This window comes from Sorex araneus, chromosome 1 (assembly GCF_027595985.1).
Source record: "Sorex araneus isolate mSorAra2 chromosome 1, mSorAra2.pri, whole genome shotgun sequence".
In the NCBI taxonomy this organism is placed as follows: domain Eukaryota; kingdom Metazoa; phylum Chordata; class Mammalia; order Eulipotyphla; family Soricidae; genus Sorex; species Sorex araneus.
Window position 1 is genome coordinate 124,180,010 of NC_073302.1, and position 17,754 is coordinate 124,197,763.

General features: G+C 43.8%; 1 protein-coding gene across 1 annotated transcript in view; it reads right to left on the reverse strand.

Annotated features, from left to right (window-relative positions):
- The window catches only part of CPLANE1 (ciliogenesis and planar polarity effector complex subunit 1), a 115,822-nt gene that overhangs the window by 9,082 nt on the left and 88,986 nt on the right, over positions 1 to 17,754 (reverse strand). Inside the window, exons 45-51 of the mRNA XM_055144743.1 lie at positions 13,734 to 13,818; positions 11,365 to 11,523; positions 8,795 to 8,822; positions 6,365 to 6,496; positions 5,568 to 5,733; positions 2,015 to 2,073; positions 329 to 496 (exon numbers count right to left, since the gene is read on the reverse strand). Of these exons, the coding sequence (XP_055000718.1) occupies positions 329 to 496; positions 2,015 to 2,073; positions 5,568 to 5,733; positions 6,365 to 6,496; positions 8,795 to 8,822; positions 11,365 to 11,523; positions 13,734 to 13,818 (797 nt within the window). The remainder of the gene's footprint in view (positions 1 to 328; positions 497 to 2,014; positions 2,074 to 5,567; positions 5,734 to 6,364; positions 6,497 to 8,794; positions 8,823 to 11,364; positions 11,524 to 13,733; positions 13,819 to 17,754) is intronic.

The window sequence follows — 17,754 nt, forward strand, 5'->3', positions numbered from 1 at the left end:
AGAGAAGAGAAGAGAAGAGAAGAAAAGAAAAGAAAAGAAAAGAAAAGAAAAGAAAAGAAAAGAAAAGAAAAGGAAAGAAAAGGAAAGAAAAGGAAAGAAAAGAGGACTAGACTGATATCAAAATTGAATTAAGTATACTGAAATGCTTTGTCATTTCTAAATTGGGGAGTTACCACCACTTTAACTGTTTCCCCCATGGAGATTCTGTGCATTTTTAAGTACACAGACATTCTCCCCATCCCTTTTGGTACATCTAAGCAGTGCCGATGCAGACACACCGGTGCTGGTCCCAGCTCCCTTTCCTCTTTCGACAACATCCTGGCCTCACCTTCGGGGGGAGACGGGGCGGTGCTGTGCGGGAAGCGGAGTCGCGCCGGGCCTGGCCCGAAGTGGTTTCCGTGCAGCTGCTGGCAACGGTGCTGATTCCAGCAACAGTTCATTCATCAGACTGTAAGCTTGCGAGAGCCGACGGCGGTAGTGGTCAGAGAGCAGCAATCTGTACTCGAGAATGACATTTAACAAGGGTCACTTGCGAGTCATGCTTCTGCAGGGAACAACACAGAATTTGAAAGGCTGTTTTTATTGTCTGGTTCGTGAGCCACACCCGGCTGTGCTCAGGGCTTACTCCTGGCTCTGTGCTCAGGCAGTACATGAGGGATCAGATGTGGTGCCAGGGATTGAACCCAGGTCAGCTGCATACAAGGCAAGCACCTTACCCACTGTACTATCCTTCTGACCCTGAATAGACGGTTTCTTGCTCTTGTTTTTTTTTTGGGGGGGGGGCGGGGAGGGTACAGAGTCAGTGCCTCAAATATGAAATACATGTGCACTGCTGAGCCACAAACCTGGATCCAGTAAACAGCACTTGAAGACTCCTAGCTTTATTGCTGCTTTTCAAATATATGTCGAATCAAATGTTAATTTCTGAAAACCACTGGTCCTATTATTTTGGTAAAGTTTATTACTTGGGCTGGAGAGATAGTACAGGGGTTAAGACATTTATTTTGCACAGAGATTACCCTGGATCCAACCCCCACCACATCCCCCAGCTCCTCCAGGAGCCAGTCCTGAGCACAGAGCCAGTAACAGCTCCTGAACACCACAGGGTGTGTGTGGACCCTAAACCCCACTGCAAAGTAAATAAAAATAAGGTTTATTATTATTATTATTATTTTTGGATTTTTGGGTCACACCCGGCGATGCTCAGGGTTTACTACTGACTCTGAACTCAGGAATTACTCCTGGCAGTGCTCAGGGGACCACATGGGATGCTGGGAATCGAACTCAGGTTGGTTGCATGCAAGGTAAACGCCCTACCCGCTGTGCTATCGCTCCAGCCCCTTATTATTTGTTTAATTTGGTTTTGGGGTGAAACTCAGTGGTGCTTAAGAGCTTCCAGCAGACGCCCTAAGGATTTAGGAGTACAAAGCATGCGCTTAGCTCAGTGAGCTCTCACCCCAGCCCTCAGCCGCACTATTCAGAGCACGTGGGGCTTTGGGCTTTTGGAAGTACTTTCAAAATGAACAATCATCTAGATTGGGAACGGCAGGGGAAGAGAAAAAATAAAAGCTATGGAAGTTGGGGCTGGAGCAATAGCACAGCAGGTAGGGCGTTTGCCTTGCATGCAGCCAACCCAGGTTCCATTCCCAGCACCCCATACGGTCCCCTGAGCACCACCAGTTCTAATTCCTGAGTGCAGAGCCAGGAATAACCCCTGTGCATTGCCGGATGTGACTCAAAAAGCCAAAATTAAAAAAAAAAAAAACTGGAGTGTGGGCATCAGAGCTCAGAGGCTGGAGTACAGGCTCTTTATGGAAAAGCCAGGCGAGAGTGGCCCGAAACAGACTAAGAGAGAATGGAATGGTAACACTTGAAAGATAGTCCCATAAAGGGCTATTTTCCTTACAGTTATTGCCCAGTATTTTCTGGCTCTGGTGAAGGAACTAAGTAAGGCATCACTACATGCACATCAATAAGCCGGCCTGTGTGCTCAGGCCGCAGGCTCCAAACTCACCTGTCTTTCTCTCGTTTCATCTTTTGTCTCATCCGGATTTCCCGTGAAGTCAAATAAAACTGCACAGGGATACAGAAAGTTTATTATTGTCAGTACAAAAACTAAGCCATTATGATTCATGGAAAACATAAAATTCCACTTGTTCAATAAAAGTGGAACAAAATTTTAGTGCTTGTAAAACACTGTCATTTATTTACTTCTTTTTTTTTTTCAGGCAACACTCAGTGGTGCTCAGAGGACCAGGTGTCACTAGGGACTGAAGGGAGTGGTGGTGTCCTGCATACAACAGTGTGGTAGTTATTTTTTCTTAAAAGGAAAGATCCTGCATTTAAAACGAAAAACAGGAAGACCGGAGCAATAGTACAGCACATAGGGCACTTGTCTTGCATGCGGCTGACCTGACATTATTCCATAGGGTTTCCCAAGTCCCGCCGGGAGCTATTCCTGAGCGTAGAGCCAGGGGTAAATATTGAGCACCACTGGGTGTGAAACCCCCCCCAAAAAAAAGGGAAATAAAAGTAATTTAGGGAAAGAGACATCTGAACTTGGCTTTGTGTTGTTTATTTAGTTTTTAGGCCACATCCTGCAGTATTCAGAGGTCACTTCTAATGGTCCTCAGGGGACAATATGGGGTGCTGGGGTTTGAACCCAAATTGGCTGCATGCAAGACAAGTACCCTACCTAATGTACTATCTCTCCTGTCCCTGAAATTGATTTTATTTTTTGGATTTTGGAGTCATACCCTGCTGTTGCTTAGGGGACCATGGGTAGTGTTAGGGCTTAAACCAGGATCATGACCACATTCAGTGGCTGAAATCAAGGCATCCAGCAGTGTCTGGGGGTACCATGTATGTGCCCCGTAGTGTTGAGGGTAAAGTTGGGGCCTTGAACATGCAAGGCCTACTCCGGTCTTGAGCAGTCTCCATGGCACAGAGTTGTACTCTACACAATCTATGACTAACCTTACACCAAGAGTTTGCTTGACAAAACAGAAATGCATCAAGATACTTAGAGCCATCATTATGATGATTCTAGTTTACCAGAAACATAGCTCAATATTTATCATAATTTGAAAATGCTTTAAAACCCCTGCACCCTTAGGCAAACAGTCGAATATCAGCTACACACATTTAACTCCAAAAGTGAAGAATTACTGAGTTACTACTAAGGCTTCACACCCATCTGCATATGAAGAAACTTGCCAGCAAGTTCAGCAACTTCTGAAGGCCCTAAATAAAAGCAGTCAGTATTAAATCGAATATCAGCTCAGTCCCACCTAAACAGAAACTAAAAATAACAGTATCTGTGGGTTTGGGGAGAAGCCACAATGCTGGAGCACATGCTCTGCATGAAGTAATCCCAATTTAGCTGTAATCCCAGCACCTCCAGGAGGGATGCCTCAGCACCAATTGGTATGGCCCCAAAAGAAGAAAACCACTCTGACGTTAATTTCATCAAGTCCCAGAGATTAAGTACAGCAGCAAGGCACTTGTCTTGCATTCGGCTGACCTGGGTTCAATCCCCAGCATCCCACATGGCCCCCCAAGCACCGCCAGGAGTAATAAGCATTGCTGGGTGCACCCCTCCCCCCAAAATCACAACTGTCTATGAGCCCAAAACTCTCCAGGCTTCCCTCAGAGATAAATGATTCTAAAAATGGACATGATTCTAACTATTGGGGTGTTGGCTCAGTGAGGATGGTATCAGAACCCATTCTTCAAGGGGTAAAGGCACAGTGTGCACATGAACACATACAAATATACCTTAAGGCTCTGGTGATGTGCCTCAGTAGCTCTGAGTAGACCATTATTATATGCTCCTAATTATCAAGAAAAATTATTAACATCTACCTGCTCTCTTCAGGAACAGCTCATTACATGCCACTTGGAATAACAGTTCACCTACATCGTACCCTTCAGTGCTTAGCACCAGCTTATCTAGAAAATTCACTTATAGAATACGTTCCCAGGGGCTGGAACAATAGTACAGCAGGTAGGACATTTGCCTTGCATGAGGGCAACGTGGGTTTGATCTCCAGCACCTCAGATAGTCCCCAAAGCCGCACCAGAAGTGACTCCTGAGTGAACCCCTTGTTCACCAGGAGTAAGCCCTGAGCACCACTGGGTGTGACACAAAAACATAAAACAAAAACAAAAGAACAATGAAAAGAGTATGTTCCCCTAATGTTGCTGAAAAATTAAGGAACCAGGGACTGGAGAGAGCTCAAAAGACCAGTGCACATGCTTTGCCTACTGGAGGCCAGGAGTCCATCCATGCTGCAAATAATCCCCCAAGAACTGAGCTGGGAGTAGCCTCTGAGCACCACTGAATATGGCCCCCAAACAAAACAATTAGGATACCTCTATATTTTATTTCCGTTTACAAAGTAAAAGATAATGTGTCATCTATAAGTATTCTAAAAGTAATTTTCTTTTTTTCCTTTTTCTCTTTTAGAGCCATACCCAACAATGCTCAGGGGCTACTGCTGGCTCTGCACTCAGGAATGACTCCTGGAGGTGCTCAGGGAACCATATGGGATGCCAGGAATCAAAACAGAGTCAGCAGAGTGCAAAGCCGCGCCCTCCCCACTGTACTATCACTCTGGCCCTCTAAATGTGGTTTTCATAACACAGGTTTGTTCCACCTTCTTAAAAACAACAACAACTTTATTTTTGGTTGTGGGGAACATATGCTCTGGGCTTACTCCTGGCTCTGCATTCGGGGAACCACCATATGGGGTGCCAGGGATCACTCCCAGGTCAGCTGATGTTCAAGGCAAGTGCCCTACCCAGTGTGCTCTCTCCAGCCCCCAAAGGAAGTACTTCTGACCTAATCATGGTCATGTCCATAACTGATAGCAAATATTGACAGTTTAAATGCTGCTAGCTGGACCACACATTAAAGTAATTATTTTGTAAATTGTGAATAGAAAATTGATTTTTTAAAATGACTTAATTATACATACAGTATAATAATCAATCACCACTCCGTGAAAACTAAGAGAGCAGTTCCAATCGCTCACTGGATGACTCAACCTTCTCATCTGGTTGACTTGCTCAGAGTCAATAATTAGACTATTGTCCCGTTGTTCATAAATTTACTCGAGCGGGCACCAGCAACGTCTCCATTGTGAGACTTGTTGTTACTGTTTTTGGCATATCAAATACACCACGGGTAGCTTGCCAGGCTCTGCTGTGTGGGCGGGATACTCTCGGTAGCTTGCCGGGCTCTTGAGAGGGATGGAGGAATTGAACCCGGGTCAGCCACATGCAAAGCAAACGCCCTAACCACTGTGCTATGGCTCCATTAGACTGGAGGATAAAAATTATTTAAGATTGTTCCATAGAACATAGTTTATAGAATATTCTTTGCATGTTGATAATTTAGATAAAGAGGTCACTTACTAACTCTTCCAAACTGCAGTAAAATGTCGATTTTTCTACCAGCTTTTATTTTAATGTGTCCAAATGATGTTGTTGTCTTTCTTTGAATATTTATCAAGGGAAAAAGTCATACACTGTGTCCACCCCTTTAGCTGGCTACTGCAACTTACTGGGTTGTTCCTAGGGTAGAAAGGATCATGCTCTTGCCCTCTCTTTTCTTCCAGTTGAGTTAAGTACTCTGCCATTCTCTCTTTTCGTTTTCTTTTCATCCAGATCTGGAGCTCTCTTCTCTCCTTCTCGGTTCTTTGTGGATGTCTACCAGAAGAACGCTGAATACTGAGAAATTTAACAGGTAGGGGTATGTAATTTTTAATTTATTGTGAAAATAATAAGAATCACAACTAAGTCCTGCTTTTAAAGTAAACATTAAACGAATTATCTTTATTTTTTAGTTTTTCCCTTATCTTGGATGTAACTGTCACCAAGAGACCAAATGTTGTGCCAAGGATCTAACCCAGTGAGAAGGTTGTAAGGCAAGTGCCTTACAACTATCGCTTACACTATCGCTCCGGTGCCAAGGGGCCTGTTTTTTTTTTTTTTTTAACATTCTTTATTTATTATACCTTGAATTACTGTGAACCTTACAAAACTGTTCATGATTAGGTTTCAGTCATACAGTATTCCCCTACCCATCCCTCCAGCAGTGTATATTTCACAGCATCAGTGTCCCCAAATTTCCCTCCCATCATCCCCCATCCCATCCCCAGCCTGTCTCTATGGCAGGCACTTAATCAAATAATTTTGAAGGACATTGAGGGAGTTTGGTTTGGGGGACCACATGTGGTGCCAGGAATCAAACCCAGGTTGGCCATATACAAAGCAAGCACCTGATTTACTGTACTATTTGTCTGACTCCTGAATCAAAAATAAAATCTTAACTGGGTTAAGGGAATTATTTAATAATCACCTGGAGATTCTCCGAGCTTGCTGTTCTGTTAAGCCGAGCTCCTGGCTAGAAATGCCATCTTTTGTGAGAAGGTCATCGATAATATCAGCGATGTCAGTAAGTCCTGTCACCTGGAGCTCATCTACTGAAACACTTCAGAGCCAAGACAATTAGAGAAATGTACGTCAATGTCTACAACTACTAAAGTAAACAAAACAAGGAACACTATTTTCTCACATGGCATAAATGCAAAGAAAAATGATCTATCAACCTAAGAAGTGATAAATTCATATGTGCTCTCCCCTCATTCCCAGGTGCCCTTTGAAAAGGCAAGCATCATGGGGCGAGAGAGAGAGAGAGACAGAGAGACAGAGAGAGAGACAGAGGGAGACAGAGAGAGAGACATGTTGGATATCATTGGTTTGTCCTTTCTCCCCTTGCCACTAGGAGCTTAGGTATATCAGTCATGCCCATCAAAGTGCTCCCGAGTCACTCCCCTTCCTTTGTTTATCTGTAACCACTTCTACCAGTTTATCTGCTCTTCCTCTAATCAAACTCTGTTAATTGGTAAGGTCAGAACTTCCTAGGACACTGAATATTATAACATTGCCTTTTTTTTTTTTTTGCTTTTTGGGTCACACCCAGCAATGCACAGGGGTTACTCCTGGCTTTGCACTCAGGAATTACTCCTGGCAGTGCTTGGGGGACCATATGGGATGCCGGGGATTGAACCTGGGTCGGCCGCGTGCAAGGCAAACGCCCTACCCGCTGTGCTATCGCTCCGGCCCCAATAACATTGCCTTTCTCTCCTCTGTATGCCTTTTGAATAATTTACTTTAAAGCTATGTCTTTTTTGTATAGACACAAGAAGACAATATTATGTTTTTGTAACTTGGGACTTAATTGGCCTCGTATATTATTCCCTCCTGGGCATCTGCTTTCTCCACTTAAGCCTCAGTTGCCCTCAGTTCCTAGCACCCCAAAGTAGGGTCCCTGACGTGGACGGGAAGGATCCAGGGCAAGCGGTGAGTTATGTGCTACCCTGGCATCGAGATGGGCCTGGCCAAAGTGCCTAATTCTTAACTATAAGTTAAGAGCTTGATCATAGACAAATGCTGTCATGATCCAATAGTAATTATGAGACTGGGACCCTGCCAGGGATAGGAAAGACTGATCTGGCCTGAGCACTGTAGTCTGAGATTGAGATGGCCCCAGGAGAGCAATTCTATAAGCTTTAATGCATCTCTTATTGTGTCCATACAAAATGATTAATATTATGAATTCTTATATGTTTGCTGGCTGAGGAGAAGAGAAACACATTCATGGGACTCTGCCCTTGGATGGATCCTCCTGCTGAAAGAGAATTAAGTCCTAGGAGAAGCATCCCCTGAGGGAAAAGAACCTTACCCTATTGCTGACCACACCTATGTGTATGCCCCAACCCCCTCATGCTGTGGAGATTTAACTAGGCTGTAAGAGTGGGTTGGGGGGCCAGATCCACGGGGGCCAGATCCACAGATCGAGAGAGAGACCGAGTTCCAGTGGAGGGAGAGAGAGAGAATGAAGATGGAGAGAGAGAGAATGAACTAGGATGGGGGAGAAAGAAGCAGGAGGAGAATCAGAGGAGATTGGAGATGAGATTGGAATAAACTGCGAGTGAGACCAACCATCTTGGCTCCGTTCCTTCCTTCACCTGCCTCGCCACCTGTGCCCTTTCTTTTCTTTTTTGTGTTTTACACAAGACAGAGAGAGAATACAAAGGATGAAGCGCTGGCTGGCATGTAGCCAACCCAGGTTCAAATTCCTGGCACCATATACAGTCCCTCAAGCACAACCAGGGGTTATTCCAGAGCACAGAACCAGGAATAGCCCCTAAGCACTGTCAATGTGCCCCCACCACCCCCAAAAAAATGAACAAAGAAAGCAAACGTAGGCCCAGGAGGCAATCTCTTATAGGTCCTACCTACTAAAAGTTAATACATATGCAACAAAAGAAAATGTAGCCAATATAATCTGATTAGCCATGCCAAACAATGGAATATATAATACAATAATCCTCATTTTCCTAAAACATCCCATTCCTTATAGAATCTAATTATATTCCTTTAATTCATAAAGGACTGGAGTGATAGCACAGCAGGTGGGGCATTCGCCTTGCACGAGGCCAACCCGGGTTCGATTCCTCCATTCCTCTCGGAGAGCCCGGCAAGCTACCCAGAGTATCCTGCCCAACTGGTAGAGCCTGGCAAGCTACCCATGGTGTATTCGATATGCCAAGAACAGTAACAACAAGTCTCACAATGGAGACGTTACTGGTGCCCACTCGAGCAAATTGATGAACAATGGGATGACAGTGCTACAGTGCTACAAGTCATAAAAGTCAGATAGTATAGAAATTATATAGTGTTCCAACCTTAAGTAAAACAATAAATTAATTCTTAAGATACTTACTTCTCAAATAACTCCTCATTATTTACACCTTAGAAAAGAATACAAACAGTATTATTAATAAGTCTTAGGATAGTTATTTTTCCTACTTTTAATAAATCTAGTTTACAAATTATATAACTAGAAACAGAAAAGTTTGATAACTTGATTAAAAGCTATGCATATATGTGTATTATATGTACGTATACAGATACATACACATACACAAAGAGAGAGAGAGAGAGAGAGAAAGAGAGAGAGCAATTTATCCTGACTTTAAATATACTAATTGGGAGTGAATAATATCTACATTTTTTTAAGTTTTTTTTTTCTTTTTGGGTCACACCCAGCGATGCTCAGGGGTTACTCCTGGCTTTGCACTCAGGAATTTCCTGGCAGTGCTTGGGGGACCATATGGGATGCCGAGGATTGAACCCAGGTCGGCCGCCTGCAAGGCAAACGCCCTACCCGCTGTGCTATCGATCCGGCCCCATTTTTTTAAAGTTTTCTATCCAGAATACTCTGCTAAATAATATGGTCCAGAAGGTTCAATCTTTTTTGTTTAATTAATAAAAAGCACAGTTTAGAGTCCTGGACTATGATTAAGTAAAACAACAACAATAAACGTAAAGACCTTTCTACAGACATAGAAGGATTGCACTCATTTGTAAAGTATAGGATAACATCACATGAGGCTGATAACGAAGGACAGGAGATACAAGGGCCAGGAGGATTGCCCCATAGCTGGAAGCCTGCTTCACAAGTGGAGGGAAGAAGACAGATGGAATAGAGAAGGGATCACTAAGAAAATGATGGCTGGAGGAATCAGTCAGGATGGGAGAAGTGTGCCGAAAGAAGATAATGGGGCTCTCCGCCCAGATGAAACAGCTCCTCTGCTCCTTAAAGACTATGATCCTGAAGGACTACTAACCACTTTTGGCACCCAGCGGCTTCTTATAGAAATGCATCTAGACTGTGAACTGAGCTAAAATATCAGAAATCTAAAACCGTGCGGCCGCTGCACGAGCTAATATATTCCTCATTCTCAGCAATGGAAAACAAATTATCCAAAAATGATGCCTTTTCAGCAGGTTTGATTGCTGGGGGAAAATTCTAAATTATAATAGTTTTCTGTTGAAATATTGAATGTATTCAAAGTGTAGAGAGAATAAAGTGAAGATCACTAGCCACACAGGCTGGGGGTGGGAGTGGGGTATACTGGGGTTCTTGGTGGTGGAACATGTGCACTGGTGAAGGGATGGGGGTCTGATCATTGAGTGACTGAGACTTGAACCTGAAAGTTTTGCAACTTTTTTCATGGTGATTCAATAAAAAAAAAAAAAAAGATAATGGACCAAACATAATGACCTCTCAGAGTCTGTGTTGCAAGCCATAATGCCCAAAAGTAGAGCGAGAATATAGGGAATATTGTCTGCCATGGAGGCAGGGGGAGGGTGGGAAAGGGTGGGTATACCGGGGATATTGGTGGTGGGGAATGTGTACTGGTGAAGGGATGGGTGTTTGATCATTGTGTGATTGTAACCCAAACATGAAAGCTTGTAACTGTCTCAAAGTGATTCAATAATATATATATAAAAAAAAAGTAAACACCTCTCATGATACAAAAAAAAATATTGAAAAAATACCTAATTTCAGTGACCAGAGAGGCAGTAAGTGGGTAAGGCACTTGCCTTGTATGCAGTGACCTGGATTCCACCCAACATCCTGCATGGTCCCCAGAGCACCCCAGGAGTGATCCCTGAGTGCAGAGCCAGAGGTAACTGAATGTGTTGGGTGTGGCCCCCCAAAAAGAACAAACAAAAACTCTACTTTTAGTCCAAGAAAAAAAAATCAAGCCTTGTTCAGGACAAAATTAAGCCTTGTTTTAAAGACAACCTGCATGTCTTTAAAGCAAAACACTCAAATTTACTCAGTTTTCTATAAATTTAAAGTTCAAAAGGAATCAAGAAAATGGGGAAAAGTATTCTGATCTCTCTTCCCCAAAACAGGACAAGATTTTCTCACACTGGGGTTGGGGAGTGCTCCCAGGAGCACCAGGGTCTGACCCCTGCACCTCCCACTGGAACTCCCATTGCTGGACTCCACTACAGCAGCAGCACCCAAAGGGGGCAGGGGAATGTTGATCAACCAAAAAGAAAGCAGTGATAGTTCTAAAACCACTTCAAAAATAACAAAAGTGACTCCATAAGAAGATTCTATTCTTGCATTATTTTCAAAACATTTTTGTTTGCTTGTTTGTTTACGGGGGAGGGGCAGGGGGAGGGAACTTCTGGGCCAGTGGTGCTCAGGGATCACTCCTGGTGGGGCTTGTGGTGCAGAGGCTGAGGCCCAAGCTGGGAGCGTGCGAGACAAGCCCCCTGCTTCCTGTATGCAAGGCAAGCAGCCTACCTGATGAACTCTCTCTCTCCAGCCCCCACAAGGCACAACTTTTAACTTCCCTTTCTCCTGAAATTACTAAATATTGCAAAGCGGCTTCTTTCCCACCCATTCACAGACATATTCCTGGTAACCACTCCTCAGTAATATTATACTGAAAATCAAGAGCACAAATGGAAAAAAATGAAGAGAAATACCAGGGTACGTTGCATTCTGCTCACTGGAAAGGCTGACAACAGAATCAGCAGACGGGAACACACTTGCTTTCGGACTGGAATGAGTTTCTGGCCCTGAAAGTTCAGCTGTGTCTTCCTCATCACTTTGATCTTCCTTATCCATAGGTACTGGGAAATGCACTAAACCAGAATACATGTGACAATTAAAAAAGTGAGGATGCAACACTTAACTAATACTTCTACATGGAAATAGATGTATTAGAAACTGGAAACATATTATTCAAAGAGTTTCCTATTACATAACAAAATAATCTAATTGTGTATTTAAAATTAAAGTTCTCCCTTAGTAAAAAAAAAATTAAATTTATTACCAACTTCAGCAAACATGGTGGACTGAACTAGAGTAAGAAAGTCCCTATCCCGTTACAAAAACACTGAGCTAGGGGCCGGAGCGATAGTATCGTGGACAGAGCACTTACCTTGCACACCAATGACCTGGATTCCTTATCACCCTCTGTCGTTTCCCAAGCCCCACCAGGATTAAATTCCTGAGTACAGAGTCAGGAGTAAGTACTGAGCATAGCCAGGTGTGGGTGAAAAACCAAAAACAAACAAACAATAAAAAATGTTTTGTTTGGAGACCATATCAGATGATGCTCAGGGCTTACTCCTGGCACTGTGCTCAAGGATTACTCCTGGTAGTACTCAGGGGACTATACAGGGTGGCAGTGGTACCACAGAGGCACGGTGGAGTGGAGGGGACGAGGTGGGGGTGGTGGGAGGGATGCTGAGATCATTGGTGGTGGAAAATGGACACTGGTGGAGGGATGGGTACACGATCATTGTATGACTGAAACATCAGCACAAAAGCGTGTGCCTTTAACTGTACCTCACGGTGATTCAGTAATAATAATAATAAAAAAATTAGTCTGGCTCCTAATATGTTTATAGTGGTGTTGACATTTACAGTCTAGATGTACAGTTACCCCAATTGACCACCTCCACATGCCCCCTGCCCTGTGCAACCTCCAGGCAACAATGACATTCTTTATCTGCCTGATTATTGGATGGGAGAAAAAGGAAAGTGAACCCCGAGAAGCCAAAAACAGGCCTGAGGCTGGGAGCTCCGCAAGGTCCTCAGGTATAATCCCAGCACCAGAAAGACAAACAAATAAACAGGCCAACTGACTGTTTACAATAGGCAGAATCTGGAAAAAACCCGAGTGCCCTAGAACAGATGACTGGTTGAAGAAACTCTGGTACATATATACAATGGAATACTATGCAGCTGTTAGAAAAAATGAGGTCATGACGTTTGCATATAAGTGGATCTACATGGAAAGTATCATGCTAAGTGAAATGAGTCAGAAAGAGAGAGACAGACATAGAAAGATTGCACTCATCTGTGGAATATAGAATAATAGTCTATAAGACGAACACCCAGGAATAGTAGAAATAAGTACCAGGAGGTTGTCACCATGGCTTGGAGGCTGTTCTCTCATTCTGGGCAACTCAGAGAAGGGAACAGCAAGTAAAATGTGGTTGTTGGTCATGTGGGGGAAAGATGATGCGGGCCAAATATAGACTAGAGACTGAACGCAATGGCCACTCAACACCTTTATTGCAAACCACAACACCTAATCAGAGAGAGAGAACAAAAGGGAATACCCTGCCATAGTGGCAGTGTGGGGTGGGGGGAGACGGGACTGGGAAGGGGGGGTGGGATGTTGGGTTTACTGGTGGTGGAGAATGGGCACTGGTGAAGGGATGGGTTATCAAACTTTGTAAGGGAGAAACATGAGCACAAAAATGTATAAATCTGTAACTGTACCCTCACGTTGACTCACTAATTAAAAATAAACAAAAAAAAAATTTAAAAAAAAAATAAAAAAAAAAAATAAACAGGCCAACTGGCTTGAAGTGGGAGTCGACACATTATCACAAAAATTGTCCTAACCTCAGGGCTGGGGTCTTCCACTAATCCCACAACGCCTGGCATCCCGTATGGCCCCTTGAGCTTTCCAGGAGTGACGTCCAGAAAGCAGAACCAGGAGTAAGCCCTGAGTACCACTGGGTGTGTTCCAACAACAACACACACAAAGCCGTCCTAACCGACAACTGCAGGAGGCATTCTAGTCTGGAATCCACCGCACATCCTTCTTTCCGTTCAGGAGCTTCTCTCCTATCTCTGAAGAAGCTACACTGGCTCTTGAACGGTTCCTGGCTCCCTTTTAATAAGATGTCCTTAATTCAATAACTGAAAACGGGGAGAACCAGTAATAAGGGGGCTTCAGCCCACAGAGTACGATCACTCCTCACTCAAGCACTCCACAAAGGGGAGGCTCATTCTTTCAAAACAAAGCTGACGTCCCACCCCAGGCTCCACACACCTTGAGAGAGCCTCATGGGTTTTGAAGCCATCATTTTTTCACGTTCAGGACCAGCAGACGATTCAATGGGACCCACGGGTTCAACCTGTAGAAACACACACACACACACACAAACACACACACACACATACACACACAACAAAGTAAAGGTCATAAGTGTAATAGTTTTACCATTTCAAGAATTATAAACAATGTCACATAGGCTTAAAATATTCCATTAATGCCACAGATTTTTTTTTTTAAAAAGGGGTAATATCTATAAACTAAATAGAAAAGACTGGAAATTTTTACTTATTCTGAGGTTAGCAAATTCAACCTTTCAAAAGACTCTGGATAAGAGCAAAATAGCATCAGGAAATTTTAGGGTGAGAAGAAATGTCATGACTATCTAGAGCAAACTTTTCATTTCATGCATGAAAATATGGTAACACATGGGAACACAGCCCAGAGAAATTCAGTGAGCTGAGTGGGCGATCATGGATTTGAACACAATTTTTCAAGGGTGATGATTAGCATGGATATCTCTATCTTGTTTTCTTCTGTCTCTTCCAGGTTATAAGATATTCTCTTAAATCTATAAAAAGGATAAGCCTAACTCCTGTATCTATGGGTGCATTACAATAGGATGAGGACTTTTCTAATATGGCTAACCTTACACTTAATCTAATGCTATGTCCTTTAAGCAGTAACCTTAGAAGACTAAAAGCTTAGGGAGAATCACTTATTAAAAAACTCCTTTGAGGTGTTAGAGCAATAGTATGGCAGGTAGGGTGTTTGCCTTGTATGCTGCAGACCCAGGTTCGATTTCCAGCATCCCATATGGTCCCCTGAGCACCACCAGGGGTAATTTCTGAGTGCAGAGCCAGGAGTAACCCCTATGCATCGCTGGGTGTGACCCAAAAAGCAAAAAATTTTTTTTTAATTTAAAAATTAAAACTCCTTTGAAATGGTTTCCCAAGTTTCTGCTAATTATTAAAGACCATGATGTTATTAAGTCTTTATTATAAAAGTGAGTTTATTACTGTCATAATCTAAAAATGAGAGTAAAGATAAACATTAAATAGACATTTATCAAATGCCCATCAGGTGCCAAAAGGACAACACAAATCCCTGTTCTCCAGTTTTAAAAGGCCGAGAAGGAAATTATATCACAGTTTGGGGGGCCCTTTCAAAATGGCTGCGTGTCCTACCCCACTTCTGAGCACAAAATGGAGAGACGCACCCAAGTGCGCGGCGCGGCTGGCAGGGGATCGAGGGCGGGGAAGTACCGGTCTCCGCCCACATCGGACACTTAAAGAGAGTGCAGCCACGTGGGCTTTCCCATTTCTCCGCGCCTGCACCCCCAGAATGACTGACGAAGAGGATGGAGCTGCTTGGGACACCGGCAGCCCACCAGCAACCTGCAGTATGTGACTTGAGAGTCTCCGCCAGGTCCCCCGTGCGGAAATCTCTCTCTCTCTCCTTCAACTTTTTCCCTGGACTTTAGACAGAAACCCAGAACCGCGCGGGGAACATTGCTAGGTAAGATGTAATTTATTTTTAGCGTTTCATTTGAAGGGTGTAATTCTGCTGTTAATGTGCTACCACGGCCGTGCGTCCTAATGTCATCTTAGTATCAGCAGTATGTAATGGTTCCTTCTTAATGGGTCGGACTTTTGTGGGTGATCCTAACAAGAATAGTAAGTATTTTGTTGAAATATTGAAGGCAATCAAAATGGTAGCCATCTCTCTAGACTGAACTAAGCTATATCCCCACGCCGGCTGAGAAGAAATATCCTTCTTTCTCGGGAAGAAACGTGGCGTGGTGTCAAACATAGTGTGATGTCCATTAAGCAAACAGACCTGGTGGCGTGGGAATGGGAAATAAGGGGAAAAATTAGGTACATGGACCAGCGGGACGCTGGTGGTATCTCGAGCCGGAGCCGATATCAGCGCAAGAGCTTTGGTTCCAGAAACTGCTTCCAGACACTCTACTAGACTATCAACTAAGCCAGAGCCCCACGCCGGCTGATGACGGGAAATAACCATCCTCTTTGGTTTTTTTCCCTTTGTCAGACAGCGTGGCGATTACTAAACAGGCGTGAACTCGGTGGCGCGGGGCAAGGGGGAAAAAGAAAAGTTATGTAACAAACAGCAGGACTTAATATCTCTATATGCTTAGTAATGGAGAATTATCAAATGCCTCATTGGCAATAGGACTGTCTTTTTCTTTTTGGGGGGAAACCCCAGCAACGGTAGTGAGTTGTGTGTTGAAACATGGGATGTAATCGAGATAAGCGCAAATGAAGTGAAACTTATCACGTACAAGGGTGGGGACTAGGGAGGTGGGAGGGGGCGGCAGATATACTGGGGGGGTTGGGGATGGAAGATGGGCACTGGTGAAGGGAGGGGTGTTTGAATATTGTATAACTGACATAATCCTGAGAACTTTGTAACCCTCCACTTGGTGATTCAATAAAAAAAATAAAAAATTAAAAAAAAAATGGCTGCGTGTGACCTACACCTTCCCCTTGAAAGTCCCTGTCCTCTTCCACCCCGCCCCCTTTGTCTAAATGTATCCAAGCTGGATCCCACCACCTGTAGCCCTCTGCTAACTTATTCCACCACACTATTCCATTGGATACATTCCTGCTGCACTCAGTTTCTTCAACCCTTCCTTATCTAATTGGCTAATATGAATTCATTACAAAGTCAAGGGAAAGTGCCACAAAGCCTTTCTAAGGCCACAGACAGGGGCTGGAGCAATAGCACAGCGGGTAGGGTGTTTGCCTTGCACTCGGTCAACCCGGGTTCAATTCCCAGCATCCCATATGGTCCTCTGAGCACTGCCAGGGGTGATTCCTGAGTGCAGAGCCAGGAGTAACCCCTGTGCATCGCCGGGTGTGACCCAAAAAGCAAAGAAGAAAAAAAAATAACTAAGGGCCACAGACCAGGTGCACCTCACCATCCCCTGCTCAGAGTCTTTTTAAAAAATTTTTTTTATTCTATAAGGTATTCACAATATTTGATTACATTTAATATTCAAACACCAATCCCACCACCATTACAGTTTTCCACCACCAAATTCGGGATGTTTCCATCCCAAACCCCAGTCCCTTTCCCAAAGCACAACTGAAATAATATATTTTGTATTATCTGAAAATGCTACAAAAAAGTATCCATAGAGGAAGCAGTGTGAAGATTGTTCTATTTTGGTAGGGGCCATTAAGACAAGCCCAGATTCCAGTAACAACTTGGCTTTAGATATGCTTAAGGAGTAAGTCTTGAGCACTGTAGACTGTGGCTCAAAACCCGTTTTTAAAAAAGGACAATGCAGGAACCTATGTACTGCTAGTTTCATTGCAGAAACTATTTAAAAGAAACCAAGAGACCTAAATACAAAGTGATACTGTTAAAGTTATTAAAAATCTTGTTGAAGAATATAACACTCAGCTACAAGCAGGAATTGTTTAAAACCGAATTTATATATTTCCCTTCCTGGTATAAAAATGGGAAACTTACCCAGTGGTTCTCAGCCAGAGACAACCATGCCCTCTCGGGGATATTTAGAAACATCTAGAGACATGGGGTTGGAGTGGGGGTGGGGCACTCCTGGTCATGCTCAGGGAAGCACGTGGTTCAAGGGGTCAGACCCAGGGCCTCCACATGCAAAGCTTGTTTCCACCCAGTAAGCTATCTCCCAGTCCATGAAGGCATTTGTGGCCAGTGATACCAACAGCTCATAGGGACCACATCCCACAACAAAGAAATTGGTAGTGGGGGTGGGGGTGAGGGGAAATGGAGGTAGAACCAGGGTCTCATATATACAGACAAGTGCTCTACCACTGAACTATATTCCTGGACTCAGAAGGTCTGAGGATTTGGAGAGTGGGGAGCTCCATAGCCAGTGGTGCTCAGGGGAACCCAGGTGGTGCCCGGGACTGAATCTGGCATTCCGGCCCTTCGAGCCATCTCCCTAATCCAAACATGTCCATCCCTGTCTAGTTTCTTGCTTTGTTGGAACTGAACCAAGGTCTCATGC